Source organism: Hippoglossus hippoglossus, chromosome 10 (genome assembly GCF_009819705.1).
Source record: "Hippoglossus hippoglossus isolate fHipHip1 chromosome 10, fHipHip1.pri, whole genome shotgun sequence".
Lineage (NCBI taxonomy): Eukaryota > Metazoa > Chordata > Actinopteri > Pleuronectiformes > Pleuronectidae > Hippoglossus > Hippoglossus hippoglossus.
In genome coordinates, this window is record NC_047160.1 from 10,595,449 (window position 1) to 10,613,368 (window position 17,920).

Sequence of the window (17,920 nt, forward strand, 5' to 3'; positions counted from 1 at the left end):
ATGAAAACAGCCGCAACATGAGACAAGCAGTAAAATTGGAGACTTGGCCAGGACGCACCCCGCCTATCGCCCAATGTCAGCTGTGATTGGCTGCAGCCGCCCTGCAAACCCTCTAAGGATAAGCGGCATAGATACTCTAAGGATAAAGGATGGATATAAGACATCCCATAAATGCTTTAAAAAGTCACATCAGCTCGACGTAAAAAGACAAAACAGTCAGGAGGTGTGTTGCAGTATCACATTGTTTTATTAGCCGGTACAGAAGATTAACTGTGTTGTAAGGCTTCGTTTTTACTAAGTTTACACACCAGAGACCAGAAATGACAGCAGCATTACGATACACACTGAAAGAGGTCAGTGATGCCTACAAAACCAAACAAAACGGATACGTCTTTAAATCAGGTAAAGTGATAGTGTCTCAACACGTGAAAATCATAACACTGTAATTTACAGAGCTTCCTTATACATCGTCTGTGCAAGTTCTGACAAGAGTAAAACTATGGGGCAGGTGTCACCTTCCATCCAAGATAGTCGGATGGGAAAGCAGTACAGGATCAAAGCCTGTGATGACGTGGTTTTATGTGTGTGATGTTTACTATAGCTGAAGCATGCAAGTTTATACGATGCTGTCTGCAGAAAAGGATATTGACAAGGATACACAAGCTAGAAGCACAGAGAGGTGTGTGTGTGTGTTGTTCAGATCGTTCTCAGATATGGTTTCTGATTCTGCTCATGGACTCCACTTAGTTATTCTCTCCCGTTTCTATAATCTCATTATATTAATGTATGGCCACTCTCACCTTTCAACATAGCTGTTAATACATTTAATGTACGTTAAGTGCAAAGACAGATGCTGGGAGCTTGAAGTTGTTTTGCCACTTAAGAAAAGACTGGATGTAACATAGTGATAAATCCTTTTCCATTTTCATTAATCAAAACAACTTAACATTTTGAATAAATAATTACATGCACTGTAGATATAAGCTTTTGCTTCCTGTAAATAAACACAGTAAAACTAAAACAGTTTTTACTGACACATGGTGCAGTGTTTAAGTTGAGAGGATGACAACGCAGTGAAATGTAGCACATCACCACTTTTCTTCATTTAGCGACATCCAAAAGAAACAAAAAAATGTGAAACCAACTAAAAGATGTATTGGTCAGTCTGCAGTCAGCCATTATTTCATATAGTTTTATACACTGAAAGTTCCACGAATGTATCTGATGATGCAACTTGGGATAAAACAAGAAAACTCTGAGTCTGTATGCCAAGTAGATCTCTAACTGCTCTCACACAACGATGAGCAGAATCAGAAATCACTTTAAAATGAATTAAATCCCACATCTTATAGAAATTGGCTCAAAAGAGCCCAACACTATGACTGTGGGACTGATTGAGAGCAAATGGAGTATTGATGTTCAGGGAGCGAGGGGTCCCAGCCTCAGCTCGACGTGGTGTGTGAGCCAAATGGCGTCGGGGGTGCTTTCGCCTCCCTCCTCGCTTGGCCTGATGGGAGCTGCGAGGTTGCGGAAGTCGTGTCTGATCTTAAATGAGACGGTGACATCCCCATCGTCTTCCTTCTGGGGGATCACTTTGATGAAGAAACCAATCTTGTTGGATTTCCTGAAGGCAACAACACTGTGGAGAGGACAGAGATCAGGTTAGGAGCTACCTCATACTACTAATTCTGTATTTCTAAGTCATAGGCGACCCTAAGGACACATCTTCTGCCCAAAGAGGAGTTGGTTGGGGACGGCTTCTCCAACTAGGGACGAAAGCTGTGTCTCTAATTAGGAAAGAGCTGCTTTTTGGGTCAGTGGTTGAGGCCAGAGTAAGGATAAGGCAAGTGGTGGTTATGGTTCAGGAAATGAGTGCAAATCTATGTAATGTACCCAAAAGTGACCTGTGGCAATGTGTGTGTTTGTTTGCGTGTGCATTTACGTACTCTGGGTCGTCCTGGAAGTCTTGAGGTTCAGCCAGTTCATCATACTCAGCAGCAGCATCCTTCCCTGCCAACACCAGCTCCTTGCTGGGAACTATGACCTGAACAGAAATGCAGAGGCAATATTTTCAGGCTATGTGAGGGATCGATGACACTTTAAATGAGCTCTCCCACTTGAAATTGTACAGTTAAGTAAAGAATATGTCTAAAGGGTAAAAATGTACAGCATTCACCAACATTGCTTTAGCTCTGTCCAGGGCTGTCACCTTTGCAAAAAATTAAGTTTGAATGAATTTGACATGACACGAAATTGCCCGAATGCAATTCGAATGGTCGAGCTGATAATGAGCGCCCTCTGCTGGAAAATGAGGCAAAATACTTCAGATGGTCTGATGCACTTCCATGTTCCCTCGAGGAGGGAGCAGGCCAATTTATTAAATTTGTGCACTAATTTGAGTCATCAATATTTCAATTTTAGTTTTTTCTGCATCTGTCTTGTACCAAAAACTTTTGCACAGATAATTAACATCTATAACTTTGGGGGAAGTTGCATAAAAACAACTATTGGGTTATTTTCATATAACAGGCCTACAGTAAATGCAATCATCCGAGCTTGGGGCTTGGACCACAGTTTTTCTATCCATCAGGTGTAACTGCTGTGTCAGTTTTTCTAATATTCACTAATCACTTTACTAATTTTGAATAGATATTTTCACCGCTCTCAAAAGGACTGAATGTGTATCACATTCATCACAGCAGATGAAATGTGTCCAAAATCTAAATTGGTTCTTCTGATTTATGCGTTCGCCCCTCGGAGTCGACAGTCATTTCTGTCTCAGGCGGAAGACTAATTAAACATAATTTACTGGTAAAATCAGTGTACCCACACAATCATTAACAACCGTATGTACAGGTGTAACACATAAACAGTAAGAGGTGAGTGGAGCATGGCTGGATGTGGTTCTCACAGCCCTCCAGGTTGTTTAAATATCTGATCAAGCAGAATGACCGGACTGTGCACTCTGTTTGGCCATAATGTGAATGGAAATGAGTCATGAAGATGCTCGGATTTGGCCAGGAGCTCTTCTTTACCCAGTCTGGCCCATGACTTCATCACTGAAGAGGCCAAGACAAACAGCCTGAAGCCACAGAGGGACTAGCAGCATCTGCTGGCAACAGGCAGCTCGTGTAACATTTTCCACAGGAACACAGCACTCTGAGCTGCGCCTGTGACAGCTGACAGATGGAGGTAAAAATTGGACCCAACCGCTCTGCATAAGAGACGATGTGCAGGCTAACTATTCCGTCAGTAACCGGCCGTATGAAAGAGCTGACCGTTCTGAACGCTGAAGCTCGCTGCAAAGAAAGCAGTTCGATAGATCATGCAATATTTAACAAGAGGCAGGCGAGAACTGTGCCAGGGCTTTATATTATTCAAGAAAAAACAAATTATGCTCTTTCCAGCAGTTCAAGCTCCGTTTGTTGATGTTCGGCCACCGTGCGGGGCCGACTACCAACCCCGCTCACTGACTCACAGCCCTGACATCTTTTTGAAAGTATAGACCGATACCTTGGCAGTGCTGTTGATGTCGTCAGAATCTTCCTCCTCACAAGCGGTCAATGAGACGTGGGTGATGTTCTCTACTGGGTTGGTCAGAGTCAGCAGCACTTGGCTCTCCTAAACAGACACAGGGGAAAACACTTAAATTTTCACACTTAACTTTTCACAGTTGTCTAAGTTCACTATGGGGTTCTTAAAGTAACTCTCTGTTCATTTGAATACTAACATGGAGCATTCTTAATACCTCACTAAATATCTGGGGGACAGGGATACTTGCTGAAGAATGGGGAGCAGCAATTTGTCCTGATTAGGGATGTTTGTGACAAGCAGCTTCTTTGGACGGCTAAATGCCTTCTAGACTGTCCCTGATGTAAGCAGTGTTTCCCAAATATTACTTAAGACTGTGGCAGCCCGCCATAGTCTCCCTCGCCACCCTCTGAAGGGTCATGCAGTTCTCAGCAAGCGGGACACTGCATCCTTTACCTGTCCCTGCGGGCTCTCATGCATGCACGCACGCACGCACACACCCTGTGCACAGCTACTGCGACAGATTGATCTAATTCGATGGGAAACACTGATATAAGTATATCAATCTCTTTGCGTTACTGTGTTTTTATTAACAAACGACGCCATCCCTCTCGTCTCATAGTTTCTCAGGCTTAAAATAGAGCAACACACTCTCCATTAGAGATTGTGATATATCTTTGTTCTTTGTGTACATTAACTTTTATTATCTTGTTCCTAATGTGATTTTGTTTTATTGCTTTTTCTTGTTAATAGCTTATGTACTCTTTTACGGCTTTGTTTTGTAGTCTCATTATTTAAACGGCAGTCTTTACAGCAGTTGGTACAGTCCTATTCATCTTGGGTATAATGTGGTTGGCCTGCAAAGTTAATTCCACTGAAGGACAATAGAAATTGAGACTTGTTGAAGTCACTACAAAGTTGTTTCAGCATCATTTCACACACTCAAGGTCACGTGGTTAAGATGACGCACAGAATGAATAAAACATGTAAAAGATATATTCCTGTCAGAACCTGTGAACACACTGACCTTCACGAACCGGAGATTTGGAATGGACATAATTCTCACTTCAGGGATATAACTCCTGTGAGACAGAAGGACAATCAATACACTGGAACACTCAAACACACTCAGTGCTCATCACTTACATTCAAATCTCTATTTATTAATTGTTAACAGCAGTTAAGTTGAATGTATTGGATTTAGATAGTATTGTGTATGTAATATAGCTTTAACTTTACTACAACTGAGAAATTAAGTTATAGGTAAATGTAGGTTACCATGACAAAGAAAGGGTTAGGGTTAGATAGAGGCAATTGTTTATTTTGCAAAGGAAATTAAATATTGTGTAAAAACATTTAAGAATCTGATATTAAACTACATGTGCTTAACATTAATCAAATGAAACTACATCAGACTTGAGACTGATTTCTATTTCAATCAAATGGAAAAATGGTGTTCAGTAACATGTTTTGGACAGAATCTTGATGACCAATACTCACACAGCCACCAGCTGAATTTTAAACTTGATTGAAGTAGGATTAAACTCTGGCTTGCTCAAATTGTGCTCACATTTCTGGTGGAGGAAATTAAGAAAAATGTTATTACATAATTGTGATCTTTCTAAAAGCAATGACCTATAATTGATAGAGAGGAGTAAAACCCTGAGGTGGTACTGACCCTGCAGCGCAGTGAGCGCTTCATCAGGAGGTGTTTGTGTCTGGGGTGGAGCTGAGACGCCCCTGCAGGCTGGAAGTCAGGCTGCAGGAGCCGCTGCCGCAGCGTGGTCACTAACATCAACAAAACACAGATTTAACTACTACTACTAATAATAATAATAACTTTATTTGTATATAAATATATATAGTTAGAGAAACACAAGTTATTGTTGATGCTTAATGATTTCTGGACAAAGGTCTTACCCTCCGGTAAACTGATGGGCCTGGTGTAACAATCTTCAGGCAGGGGCTCCACTTCATCAAGGGCCTGGGCAAGTTCAATAGTGATCTCCTTCTGGTCCTCACCCTCTTTAAGGCTGGTGGAGTCAAACAAATACTGCTGTCAACAATCTGTTGTATCTCTTATATTGATGGTATTTAACACTCATTAAGTACATGATAAACAAACCAAAAGTACAGGTGGTTAGGGGGTTTTTAGCACATTGACCTTCTCTCATTATCTTAACCTGTATCTAAGACCCTGTTCAGACCTGGTATTAACATCGGTTCTAAGAGATCTCATCACAAGTGGACAGATTTAAGTTCATCTGTTCACACCTGCCATTATAATGCATCATGAAAGTGTCTCCTGCTCTATATGCAAATAATTATGTATGTCATTTGTGTTCCCTGAGACCAAGTTATGTTGTTTTTACCCTGTCTGTGCATACAGATGTGCCAAATGAAAACGTACGTGTGTGTGTGTGGGACTGAGTAAATCAATGAGCTGCAATTGTCTTACGAAGAGAGATATTAACAATTTAAGAAAAGCATCAATCAATATGTGGTGATCAGTGTTTATAGTGTGGCACTGACCACAAACAAATCAACATATTGACACTGAGAAGCTTAAAAATACATATAAACTCTGGTGGGTCAGTGACTTCACCTACATATATGGCCTAAGGTGCATTTATGTTCACAAAAAGAAAATAATGTGTCCATGTGTATCCCAGACCACCTCCAAATGTGGTCTGAGTGAGGAGGAAGCAGAGGAAGCATTTTGGTACACATTGACACTGATCATTTTCAGAGGAAAGACTTGAAACTTACTTAAGGTCAGTAACCCATTTAACAGATCTATTATATTTTTTGTAAAATAAACATTGAAGTTGCAGATGGGCAGAGACTTTTGAGAAGTCACTGATTGTGAATTCATTAGAAGTGCAAGATTTCAGACTCGACCACTGAACGCCAAAACCTGTGAAAACTGTTCACATTTGCCTCCAGGATCTGACAGCATACTCTGTCAATACACAGACAATTATACAATTTCCAGATGTTAAGCAGAGTCCTTGAACACATTCCAGTGTAGAGGTTTAAAAATGATCCCTGCTAACAAGTATAATACTACAAGGTGATGATGTAGCTTTGAGAAGAAATAAGGGTGATGAACTGCTCGCTGTGATGGATTACCGATGTATCTCAAGCCAAGTTTCAAGGCTCCAAATTGATTTTCATGGCACATTGAAATTAATGAAACAATGGCTGCTGGGAGGTAAGAAATCAATTCATCTAAGTCCCCGATATTATACAGTGTTTTACAAGGGGGAGAAACAGGTTCCATGTGTGGAGGCAAAGCAGCGGTAATTCCCATTATAAGACAGAAGAGCACTCACGAAAGGCCCGCCAGGCTTGAGATGGGAGCTCCAGACCTCTGCCTCTGCAGTCGGGTTCCAAGGCCGTATTTTTCCTGATTTAGGAAAAATAAAGTTTAGCCGTTTTGACTCATGATAATTAAGTGGGACTTAGGACAATTTATGAACTGACCTAATCTACAGCTACTTTTCCACATGAGTGCATTTAACATGAGAAAGACAATAACAGGAGCCTTTCTGTTGGGGATAGTAGGAGAGAATCAGCTCTGACAGAGTTACGGCTCAGGACTTGGTATGAAAAATATTTTGATCTGGTTGTACAGTCTCCTCTTTATTCTCTCCCTCTATCCAACGTGAAGGCTCCCATTGTGTGGATATCGGTCTCATTTACCCGAGGAGACATTCATGTGATCTGTGAGGTCACTTGGCAACAGATTAAGACAGGAACAGATATAAAGAGATGACAGTGCAACTGACTACTCAAATTTGTGAAAAATACAACTCACCACCACATGAATAGTGTGTTGCTGGGGAGTAAAAACCAAAAGATCAGAGAGTGCACAAGCAAAGAAAAAAGGAGAGAATAGAGAACCAGGTGAAAGCAAGTTAGCGTTCAATAGTGACATGCAACAGCAACAGAAATGCATCAGTGAATGAGAGCAACAGCAGGACATTGCAGCTTAAGTGTTTACAATGGTGCTGAAAAAGCACAAGAATGACTACTTTGCATTTAATTATTATAAAAGCAGAATGAAAGAAGGTTTTAAACTGCGCCAACAAGCTCAAGAAGCCCGAAGACCATGTCCACACCAGGCCGACTCAATTTGAAAGTGTACAGTTTCACAATAAGAAAGACTTTGTGGTTTTTCTGTAACATATAAACAGTAGGTTCATATTGATCCATAGAGTGGACATGGTCTGAATCTTGCACTCCAACCAAAGTTAAAGCAGCCACTACAGTAAATTATTGTTATTATATTAATGTAATATTTCTGATGGCACATACACACATAATGGCAGTTTACTCTCTCTAATATTACTTAGATTTCGGTAGAGTATTTGAATCAAATCGATCCTGAATAAAGTTAATCTGGGTTTTCTAATAGTACCTACATATTTCGTAAGAAATAACACTGAGACAAATAGCTGTTTGACATAAAACATTTTTTTAGGACATTGGAACTGTTGGGTTCTGAGGGAGCAGAATACCGAGAATGCCAGTGGCATGCACTGTCGTCTCCTGGCCAACTTCTTCCTGTCTCTCTCCTGCTTCTCTCGGTGAGCCAGCTGCTGGTAATACTCAATCAGCTTGTTGATCTGCAAAGAACAAAAATATCAATTTAAAAAGATATATATATATATCTATAAAACAAGAGTAATTCCCTGCCTTCCCCACATCTACTCAAAAGCAAAAGTAATGCATGATCAGGAATCATGTGAGCAAGTCAAGAGATGGCCAGAGGCAAAAACTTACCCGCTGAGTATGAGAGTTCTCTGGTTCCTGCCATCCACCGCTGGCTGCAGTGAACAAAAACATACAAAAACATCAGACTCGAGACCGTAACAACGTGCATCAGGAAGACAAGTTTAAGAGACAAGTTCCCTCATCCTGAAGTAAGGTTAGATGCCTGTAATAAGGCCTGTGGTTAACACAAGCTCAAGATCTATTCACATATTCTTTTGTGATACAAAATACATCAGTAAATACTCCACTTGTGATTTGTTAAGCTTTTACTTATAAAAAGAGTTGATGCAAACATGATAAATTAGACTGGAAAGGTTGTCCGGTCACCATGCCAAACACTAAATTTGACACATTGCTCTGCCTTTATACTTACACTCACAAGAGGAAAGGCTTATGCAGAAGAGGTAAGAACACTTACTAAAATTACAAAGTGGAAGCTTAATGTGTGACTGTGGCCCTGTAGCCAAATATTAGCTTTTTACTTCTGGCAATTGTATTTCGTGTTCACAAATCATTTACGTGGTGTATATTTGTGGAGATTGTCTTGCTGGAAAAAAGTTTGTTTGTCACAGGGCCTTATCTGTAATAATCCCATTGGCTTTTTGTTGATGCTTACATCAAGTATACAAAAAAAAAACAAAGCCATCCTTGCAGAACTCTGAAAGCAGGCATTACAACAAACCTTCCACACAAGATATGCACTGCTCGTGGTTTCTATACCAACTGGAGCTGAATGTGAACATTACATAAGTACCCACCCACTGATTTGTCAGCCATTCCCACATCCCTGGAGGTCCAGCGACAGAAACCGCAGGCCAGATAGTAGGCCTTCTTCATGGCCGTCTTGGTGGGATCATCAGGCAGAGGAGCCGGGATGTTGGTGGCCCGGGTGGACAGTGTGTGCATGCAGCATGGGCAGTCGAAACAGTTGACACACCTGCAATGGAGACAATCAGGAGGAAATTTAAGTGAGATGAATGCAATGAGGTAAAGACACCAGACGGATGAGTGCTGAGTAAAGATGGTTTAGTCTCACCTGTTCTTTTTAAGCTTAGCCTCTGCAGAGGGCATGTTCTCCAGACAGCTGGGACAATAGTGGGAGTCCACCTGATCACCAGAAACAGAAGTGTGTGTCAAACTATGCATCCACATCTATAGGAATATCAGTGTGTCAATAACAGCAACCTAAATAAATCAGTAGCATTTATTGAAACAGAGAGGTACAAAGACAAAGAGGGTATTTTCATGGTTTATAGAATGAACTGTCTCATGTTTACAAAGAAAAGCCTCTCACTATCAATGAGAAATTGCCATGGAGGAATAATCTGTGTCAGCCTGGGTGTGGTGTCCATAACATTGAGCCACGTTAACAAGCAGCTTTCTGACGGTGAGGACGTCAGTTATAATGGAGCAAAGTCAGGAAAACGTTTTCTCACTTATCAGATATCATGATCATCTTCTATAGATGTCAGCCAACCGGTTAGTTTGAGCTGAAGTTGAAGAATAGCAAGAGCTAACCAGCGTTAGCTTGTTCTGGGCAGAACGCTAACGGAAGTGAACCCGCTGCTTGCTAAGCCAATGAGACGAGGACACTGGCCTGAGTGACAGGCACCTTACCCATACATCGCGCGAGACGGCTGGGCTAACCGCCTACTCGTCACAGCTGCTTCCGGGTAGCCTAACAACAAAGTAGCTAGCAGCTAGCTCGTCTAAAGCCTCGGGTGAACGTACCTCGTGAGACACGCACTCCAGAGACCGCAGCTCGCTGCAGTAGCGACAGAAGTAGAGTTGAGATAAAGGAGCTCGGATCCGTTTCTCTCCGCGGACCAGATACACAACTTTCTCCGGCTGCAGGAGAGACGCCATCTCGGAGCGGAGCTGCTGAGGCTGAGCTCTCACTGAGGGACTGACTGCTGCTGCTGTCACCGCCGATCTGAGAGGAACCCAGTCTGCTCAATGTCAGCCTCCTGTGGGGAACACTGGAACTGCATCTTCTTCTTCTTCTTTTCGGCAGACTAGGCACTATTTAGTGCATTACTGCCTCCCACCGGTGGGGAATCATCCCTGCAGTTTATGCCCTCAGTTTATATCTTGCGATATAAATTTGTAGTTTTAAGGAAGTGCAAGACTTCCCCAGCTCTCTCCTTCTTGCACATCCCATCACCAAGCAGTGATTTTACAGAAAAAGTTTCAGTACCCAGTTTGCCTAGTAGTCTAAAAAGCTCCGTCCTTTCTTTGGCATAGAGTGGACGACACATCAGAATATGTTGGACAGACTCCAGGACTCCACAGTTGTCACAGTTTCCATCTCTCTGTTTTCACACAAGCACCAACCCACTTGATAGTCCACAATGTCCGAGCCTTAACCTTTTAAATTAGATTTCGTCTATTTGAGGCAGGGATATTTTATTAACAGGTTTAACTGATGCGTGGATGTTAAATAGCTTTCTTCCTCTGACGTCTCCATCCCACTCTTGCTGCCATATCTGATTCAGCCTCTCACCGATGATGCTGCGACACTCCATCCTTCCAAGGGGCACTTGCACATCCACTGTATTTCTGCCCAAACTTGCCGTTGCTCCCCTGTCTGCCACCTCATTGCCCTCAACCCCAACATGTGCTGGCACCCATAAAATACCCACGCTACTTGCCTGTCTCTCCATAAAGACCATCATTAAACTCTCCCCAACTATATCTGGCCCAGCTTCCCTCTCCCCCCACCAATGCCACTAGGGCAGATAACGAATCTGTGCACAGTACAACTTCATCCCAGCCTCCATCTTCAACCCACCACAATAAAGCAATTAACTCTGCAGTGAATATTGAAATCCCATCTGGTTGTCTTCTACTCTGACAGATTTGAACATGGGGGATGTATGAACCAAATCCCACTCTTTTGCTTTCTGGATCCCTTGAACCATCAGTGTAAATATTTATATAGTTACTCCATCTGTCCTTCAGATGTCTGTTGTCGTGTTCTTTTATCCCGAGATATGAGAAGAGCTGGTCTCGGTTTGGTTCAACAAGTATTTATTCAGAAGCAATGAAAAGGTACAGCATAGCTATGTGCACATAGCTATGGGCACTCAATACACAGCCTCGGCTAAGTCAGTAGCACGGGGTAGTCAAGAGTCGGCCCGAACGGACGACAGGTGCAATATTTATAATAGTAGGTAGAACTTCATTGGTCAATAACGAGGGGGAGTCACCGTGGTTTAGCCCTGGCTCTCTCTTGCTGGTGAGCAGGCGTGGTCCCATCCTCTTGGCCCTGGAATCCGCCAATGATGAGGAGCTGCTCCCAGGTTCGGCCCTCCTTTGATAGTAGCTGGGCAAATCTTCACATTCTGACAGTGTTTGGTTTTGTGGATTAAAAACAAGCCTTGACCCGGCTGAAGCCTTGTGGGTCTTCAGTAGTTTTGGAGATATGGTGTTGTTGTTCACTGGAGTGAGAAATCTTGTGTTCCTGCTTTATCGGCTGTATGTTCTGTGTGCGTAAGCATGTGTGTTTTTCAGACAAGACAGCGCCTTTCCTATCTGCCCTTCAGCTTGATTTCTTTCTAAGGCATAGGTCACAGTGTCTTAATGAGCACAGTGCATTCATGTATGTGTGATGTTGAATAAAGCTAAAGGAATACTGTAATATATATAAAGGTTTATGTATGAGAACAAGTTTCAGTACAGTGTTATTGTATGCCACGGATTACAGTCCTAACACATAACAAAACATTAATTATTTCTGTTAAGGTACAAACATAATGCGCGTAAAATCGGTCCTTTTCGGGGCTATAGTGTTTAATTATATTATTAAAATACTAACACTGTCTACATGTGCTGCCAGATCTACTATTTCACCTTTCTGCAGTAATTCTTTAATTGACAGATCCACATCAGTTTCTCTGAAACTGCATCAAGACACAGCAAGGGTCAATTCACACCATGATCTTTTTCTAAATCTATCCAACCTGAAAAGTTAAACTTCTACCAGTAAGGATTTCTAGCAGAAAGCCCTGAAGGCAAACACGTCCCACGCCCCCTAAAGCCAGACCCTCTATTTTGGGCTGTTTTGTTAAGATTCAAAAGACGGACGGAAAAAAGGTCTCAGTGGAAAATAGGGATGGCCCCCTATTTTACTACAGGAGTGCAGTGCCTGTCCAGCTGGAGCGTGACTCTGATAATGTCATCAGTGACATCAACAAAGTTACGTGTCTGAACTTAAAGAAAATCCCGCTAACAGCAGTGCAGTTTACAGTCGAAGGTATTTTGTATAGTATCCTATAGCGTGTTGTATATTTATGCAGGGGCTGATCTGTTGTGGCAGGAGGATTTTGAACACAGTTAACTATGATCCTTATCCGTGCAAATTCAAGTAAATAAAAATATAACAGTAAAAGACAGTTACATTTTGATATGGATAGAGTTCTTAAATGCAAACTACCTGTATTTGATGCCACTCATCTTAGCTGACATTGTGTCAAACGGAATTTGTTCCATATAGCATCTATGTAGCAGCTCCGGTGACTCAGAACATTGGTCAATTCAAACACATTGATATTTAAACTTGAAAATACAGGAATGCAAATATTTGTTTGAAATTGACATGCAAACCAATTTCTTGAATCCATCCTGTCCCGTAACCTGCATGAGATCCGCTGGGGAAACTTACATAACAGTATATTTTCAAATTGGACACACTCACAGACAGTGTGTGTCTCAGAAGGATATGGAAACACTTTCTGCTTGCTTGCATCGCCCTCTAGTTTTATTTTGTCACCGCAGTACCTTGCTGCAAAAGGCTGCACCTTGGTGGGACAATATGTGAACACTGAACAATATATAGTTATGTGGCGTCAACAGGACAGGACAGAGGCCCCTCAGCCACACACAGGTGGATAAGCTCACCTTGGCAACAGCTGATCCCAGAGAGGTGAATACAATTACTTTCTTCTGTCCAGTCTGAATACTGTTGACGCATATTCACAATATAGGTTGAGCACCAGGCAAACACGTCAAACATCCGTTGATGTGAATGCTGTGGAGCTGGAAGATGGGTCTCATGAATTTAGCTTTCCATCCATCTTATACCTGCTATTAGGACAAATGACTCGTTCATCCATTCATTCATGTGTGTCGTGTGCTCGGTTTACGTCAGCAGGGGGCGTCCTCCCTGCCAGCTGTGGCTCGCTCCACCCTCCCCACACCCCCCCCCCCCCCGGCATATTACTTAACGTGCGGGAGACGCGGACACGCAGCCACAGTGAGCGGCCACCGTGTCTGGGGAAGATCGGGATGATGTGGCCCTTCGTACCGCTGCTGCTGCTCGGTCTTCTGCGGCCCCGCACCGCCGGAGCCCTGCTCACACAGGTAGGTGTCCACCTGTTGATGCCCTGTTTGATGCCCTGTGTTGCCCTTTGGTTGATGCCCTATGTTTGATGCCCGCACACAACACATTGGTTCAGTGTGGATCCAGAGTACGAGCTGAGGTGACATCACTGTTTTCTTCTAACCTGCGCACTGGGAGGATTCATGGTGGAGAATGTGATCTACTTGATCTGAGATGTGACATCAGAACAGTTTTAGAGTCATGGTTTTACATATTTGTCCAAATTAGAGTAGGAAATAATAATATACAACAAAAATGGGCGTGTGTGTTACCTTACTGGGCTCATGGGAAACAAAGCCTGGTCCTACTGAGGCCACAATTAATTTAAGTGGTCCTGGTTAAGGTGAAGGGTAAGATGTGAATTGTGGTTAGGGGGATGAGGTTAGGTATGAAGTGGTTATGGTTAGGGATACGGTTTTGGTTTGGCTGTACACAATTAATAGAGGTCAATGGAAAGGGTTAGGGTTTTGGGAGTGTGAGGAAATTTGGCTTTTCCTCATTTACCAAAGGGCAGTAGGGTAAGGGTAGGAAATGCATTATGCCAATGTGTGTGTGTGTGTGTGTGTGTGTGTGTGTGTGTGTGTGTGTGTGTGTGTGTGTGTGTGTGTGTGTGTGTGTGTGTGTGTGTGTGTGTGTGTGTGTGTGTGTGTGTGTGTGTGTGTTGCCTACTTGTACATATATCTTCGTGAGGACAATTTTGAGAATATCTGAAGATGTGAGGATTTTGGGATCGTCAGGACATTTTGGCCAGTGTCTCTCTCAGGACCAGTAGACATCACAGGCACCAAAACTTGGTCCGGATGAGGCAAAACATCGTTTCTGAGCTCCTGGTTCATTGTCATAGATAATGTAAGCTAAAGATATAGTGGATCTTATTTCTCAGTGTGAACAGATGACTCTGCCTCTGACTCTAGGATAGCAGCGCTCTGCTCTGTTGACACAGGCCTAGTGTTTTAGTGGGGGCAGATCTCAGTTGTGTAACCATCCGACATGACAACAGAGGTATGAGGTGGAGGAGAGGTGAAAGTGTTGCACCTGCCTCCCACCTTAAGAGCTCATGATCTAAAACACATATACGTTTTTGTTACTTATCATTTCTTACTAATTCATTATACATACAAGTGATACAGTTGTTTTTGTTAAATTTACAATTTACAAATTCTCTGAAAAGAAGTGGGTGACTGAAAAGTTACAAACACACCACTCATGATTAAGCAAATGTGTTAATAGAGAGTAGTCAAATCCATGTAATTCTATTGGTGTGAATCTAAAAGCAAATAATAAACACAGATATCTCCCACAGAATGAGTCCTTATTGAAGGTATTTTGTTTTTCCCACATATCGCAATCTACAAAAGCATAATTTAAGAGCAGAAATACTACACCGCCGAAGAGGTGGAGAACTGTTTTGAAGAGTTAAAACAAATATAACCTCCATTGATCTGTGTGGTTGTGTGTTTGTGTGTTTGTGTGTTTGTATACCTCCAGCACTGTGACTCATCCACGGATGACACCATATTCAAATACCAGGCAAAATCCCTGAACGGGAGCCACAATGTGAGCTTCGGCGACTACAGAGGCAGGAGTGTCCTGTTCGTCAATGTGGCGACATACTGAGGTTTAACCTTTCAGTATGTGGGTAAGAATCTGCACCTAATCCACCAGCATCCGAATTGACTTTATGCATGAAAAGGTGGTTCTCCACATGAAGACACTTCACTGCTTCTTCTGTTGTCAGAACTGAATGCACTACAGGAGGAGATGGAACCATATGGACTCACCGTTCTTGGATTTCCCTGCAACCAGTTTGGGAAACAGGAACCGGGACAAAAACATGAGATCCTGCCAGGTTTAAAGTGAGAAACATATCCTTTTTCAGTGCTGGTTATTCTCAGCTCAGCCCAAATGAAATAAATAACGGCAGTCAGGTCAAAGATACGTGTATGTTTTTCCAAAGAAAAATAATATGTGCTTCCATGTACGATATGTAAGTATATAAAAAGCTAACATAAGTGGAAAAAAACTTGTAGTTGCATGAGGGAACTTGACACATACCTTTTACTTTCAATACTTGAGTACGTATATTTAAAAGCAAGTACTTACTCCAGTAAAAAAGTTGCTTTTACCTTACTTCAGTAACATTCTCCACCACTGCCTAAATCTCAGTCACAAGCTTCTCATAAGACACTACTCATTGTAATGTGATGTAACGTAAGAAGCTTCATAGGTGAATGTACAGAGGAATTTGTAATTAAGGTAAATCCTCGGTCAATCGACAGAGCTTCATTTAATGAGGTAGAAACATCCTTTGGCAATGAGATCAGTTTCTCTAAGCATCTCCTCTCTCTCTCTCACACACACACACACACACACAACCATAGAGAATTGATGTCTCAGGTTCCATCGTTCAGAAAAACACACTTTTTGTTCAGAGCGAGGGCTCTGCTCAGCTTGCACTGGGTGTAGGACAGCTGCCAAGCCACAGAGTGCTCTGAGGCACGTCCACTGATAAGCTGCCCTCTCTCTGGATTCTAGACATGTCAGACCAGGCAACGGCTTCATGCCAAACTTCCCGCTATTCGAGAAGGGGGATGTGAACGGAAGAGACGAACAAGCGGTTTACACATTCCTTAAGGTGAGTTCTGATCTGTTATTATATACATCAATCTAATTTCTCAGCATCTTTCACCAAAGGCAGGGAGCTATTGCAGATTTTGGAATGAGAGAGACTCCTGTGACCATTGACCTGATACGTTTCACTAACCAAGTTAATATTTACTGAATATTTAATAAATATGTTCACACCCTGAACAAACACAGGCAAACCTTGCGTGAGGTATATCCTGTTTTACCTCCACCAAGGAGGTCATGGTTTCATCTGCATCTGTTTTTCATAGTTAGTAGGATTATGCAAAAACTACTAGACAGCTCAATACGAAACCTGGTGGAAGGATGTGTTATGGGTCAGGAAAGAACCGACACAATTTTAGTATGGATCCGGATCAGGGGGCAGAACCAGGATTTCTTTTCACTTTCTTTAACATTGTGAGAGGCTGTTTTTTTGACATTTTTGTAAATTCATGGATCTTGATTGAAAAAAAATCAGGAAAACTTCAGTGGAAATTTCGGTCCAATAAAATTCAGATTCCAGAGATGTTAAATGTGGTTTCATAAGGGGAGTGGCGACTGTTGGACCTTGTTCATTTATCATTTAGCAGGATTACGCAAAAACAACTGGATGGCTTACCATGAAATCTAGAGGAAGGATGGGTATTTGTTTGTTTTTTTACACTGATTTCCTTGGGAATTATTCATGGATCTTTATTTAAAAAATCTGACACATTTAGGGAACTGATATCTATGGGTGTGTGATACTTGGTGCAGCCTATTTGAGTTTAAGAGGACTGTTGGGCCTTGGCGGAGGTATGTGCTCTACTGAGTGCCATTGTAGATATGACAGCTATTAATAGTTATTGGACTTTGTCTGAGCAAATTAAAATTCTCACTGGGTGTGCTGGTTGCACTTGAAGTAGTTCATTTTACCTTCATATATATGGTAATTTTATAAAATAAAATACATCTTATAAATCAAATTCAGCCTTTTGTCGTGACAGATCAACAGGATGGAGGCTGTTCACATGTCTGTACACTGTGGCTTTGTTGCTCTTGTTATATTCCTGTGCTTTGTGCCACACAGAAATCCTGCCCTCCAGTTGGAGACGACTTCGGGAACCATGCCAGCAGATTGTTCTGGGAGCCTCTGAAGACCAGTGACATCAAGTGGAACTTTGAGAAGTTCCTGGTTGGCCCAGATGGGAAGCCTGTGATGAGGTGGCACCCGAGCATCAACATTTCTGCGGTCCGAGCCGACATCCGAAAATACCTGCTCCAACGCTACACCCAGAAGCATTTCACTTAGATCTGATCCATCACAGCAGAATCCTCCATCTGATGTAGAAACTTGTAACGATGTGTGCTGGCTTAGTAAAGGTAGAATGTAAAGTTAACAGATTCTGATACACGAAGGTGGCATGTTGAATGAAGAGGAGGCTTGAAAACAGGAATTCTGTGGTGCCTCCTCGGAGCGTGGGGCTCGGGTCAGCTCTTCAGTGCATTCAGGCTGCCCTGTGATCCCACAGCATCATGTCATCTTCTCACCACAGGACCCGTTAGCCATTACTGCCTACATATGAATTACTTTAAATAAATCATCAAGAATAACTCACTGAT

The 17,920-nt window shown here is 42.3% G+C and overlaps 2 protein-coding genes across 3 annotated transcripts; one reads left to right on the forward strand and one right to left on the reverse strand.

Annotated features, from left to right (window-relative positions):
- Positions 1–223: 223 nt before the first annotated feature.
- On the reverse strand, positions 224–10,266 carry dctn4 (dynactin 4). Of its 2 annotated transcripts, XM_034598473.1 has the most exons (14): positions 10,042–10,261; positions 9,347–9,417; positions 9,069–9,247; positions 8,320–8,363; positions 8,055–8,162; positions 7,352–7,372; positions 6,867–6,940; positions 5,452–5,564; positions 5,210–5,319; positions 5,032–5,105; positions 4,559–4,613; positions 3,514–3,621; positions 1,947–2,044; positions 224–1,639 (listed from the first exon to the last, which is right to left on the reverse strand). In XM_034598473.1, exons 1-14 carry the CDS (start codon positions 10,174–10,176, stop codon positions 1,420–1,422), a joined length of 1,410 nt encoding a protein of 469 aa, XP_034454364.1. In that variant the 5' UTR covers positions 10,177–10,261; the 3' UTR covers positions 224–1,419. The 2 variants fall into 2 exon arrangements, with proteins under 2 accessions (XP_034454364.1, XP_034454365.1); XM_034598474.1 differs by lacking the exon at positions 7,352–7,372 and having other exon boundaries at positions 10,042–10,266.
- On the forward strand, positions 9,595–17,915 carry gpx3 (glutathione peroxidase 3). The gene is made up of 7 exons (XM_034598475.1): positions 9,595–9,697; positions 13,463–13,671; positions 15,179–15,329; positions 15,429–15,546; positions 16,226–16,325; positions 17,388–17,611; positions 17,651–17,915. Exons 1-6 carry the CDS (start codon positions 9,610–9,612, stop codon positions 17,607–17,609), a joined length of 888 nt encoding a protein of 295 aa, XP_034454366.1. The 5' UTR covers positions 9,595–9,609; the 3' UTR covers positions 17,610–17,611; positions 17,651–17,915.
- The last annotated feature ends 5 nt before the right edge of the window (positions 17,916–17,920 follow it).

Coding starts and splice junctions, on each gene's coding strand:
- dctn4 (XM_034598473.1), bottom strand. CDS start 10,176: ATGGCGTCTCTCCTGCAGCCGGAGAAAGTTGTGTATCTGGTCCGCGGA. Junction 9,418..10,041: donor TGGAGTGCGTGTCTCACGAG/GTACGTTCACCC, acceptor TCTGGTGATCAG/GTGGACTCCCACTATTGTCC. Junction 8,364..9,068: donor AATGGCTGACAAATCAGTGG/GTGGGTACTTAT, acceptor TGTTCACTGCAG/CCAGCGGTGGATGGCAGGAA.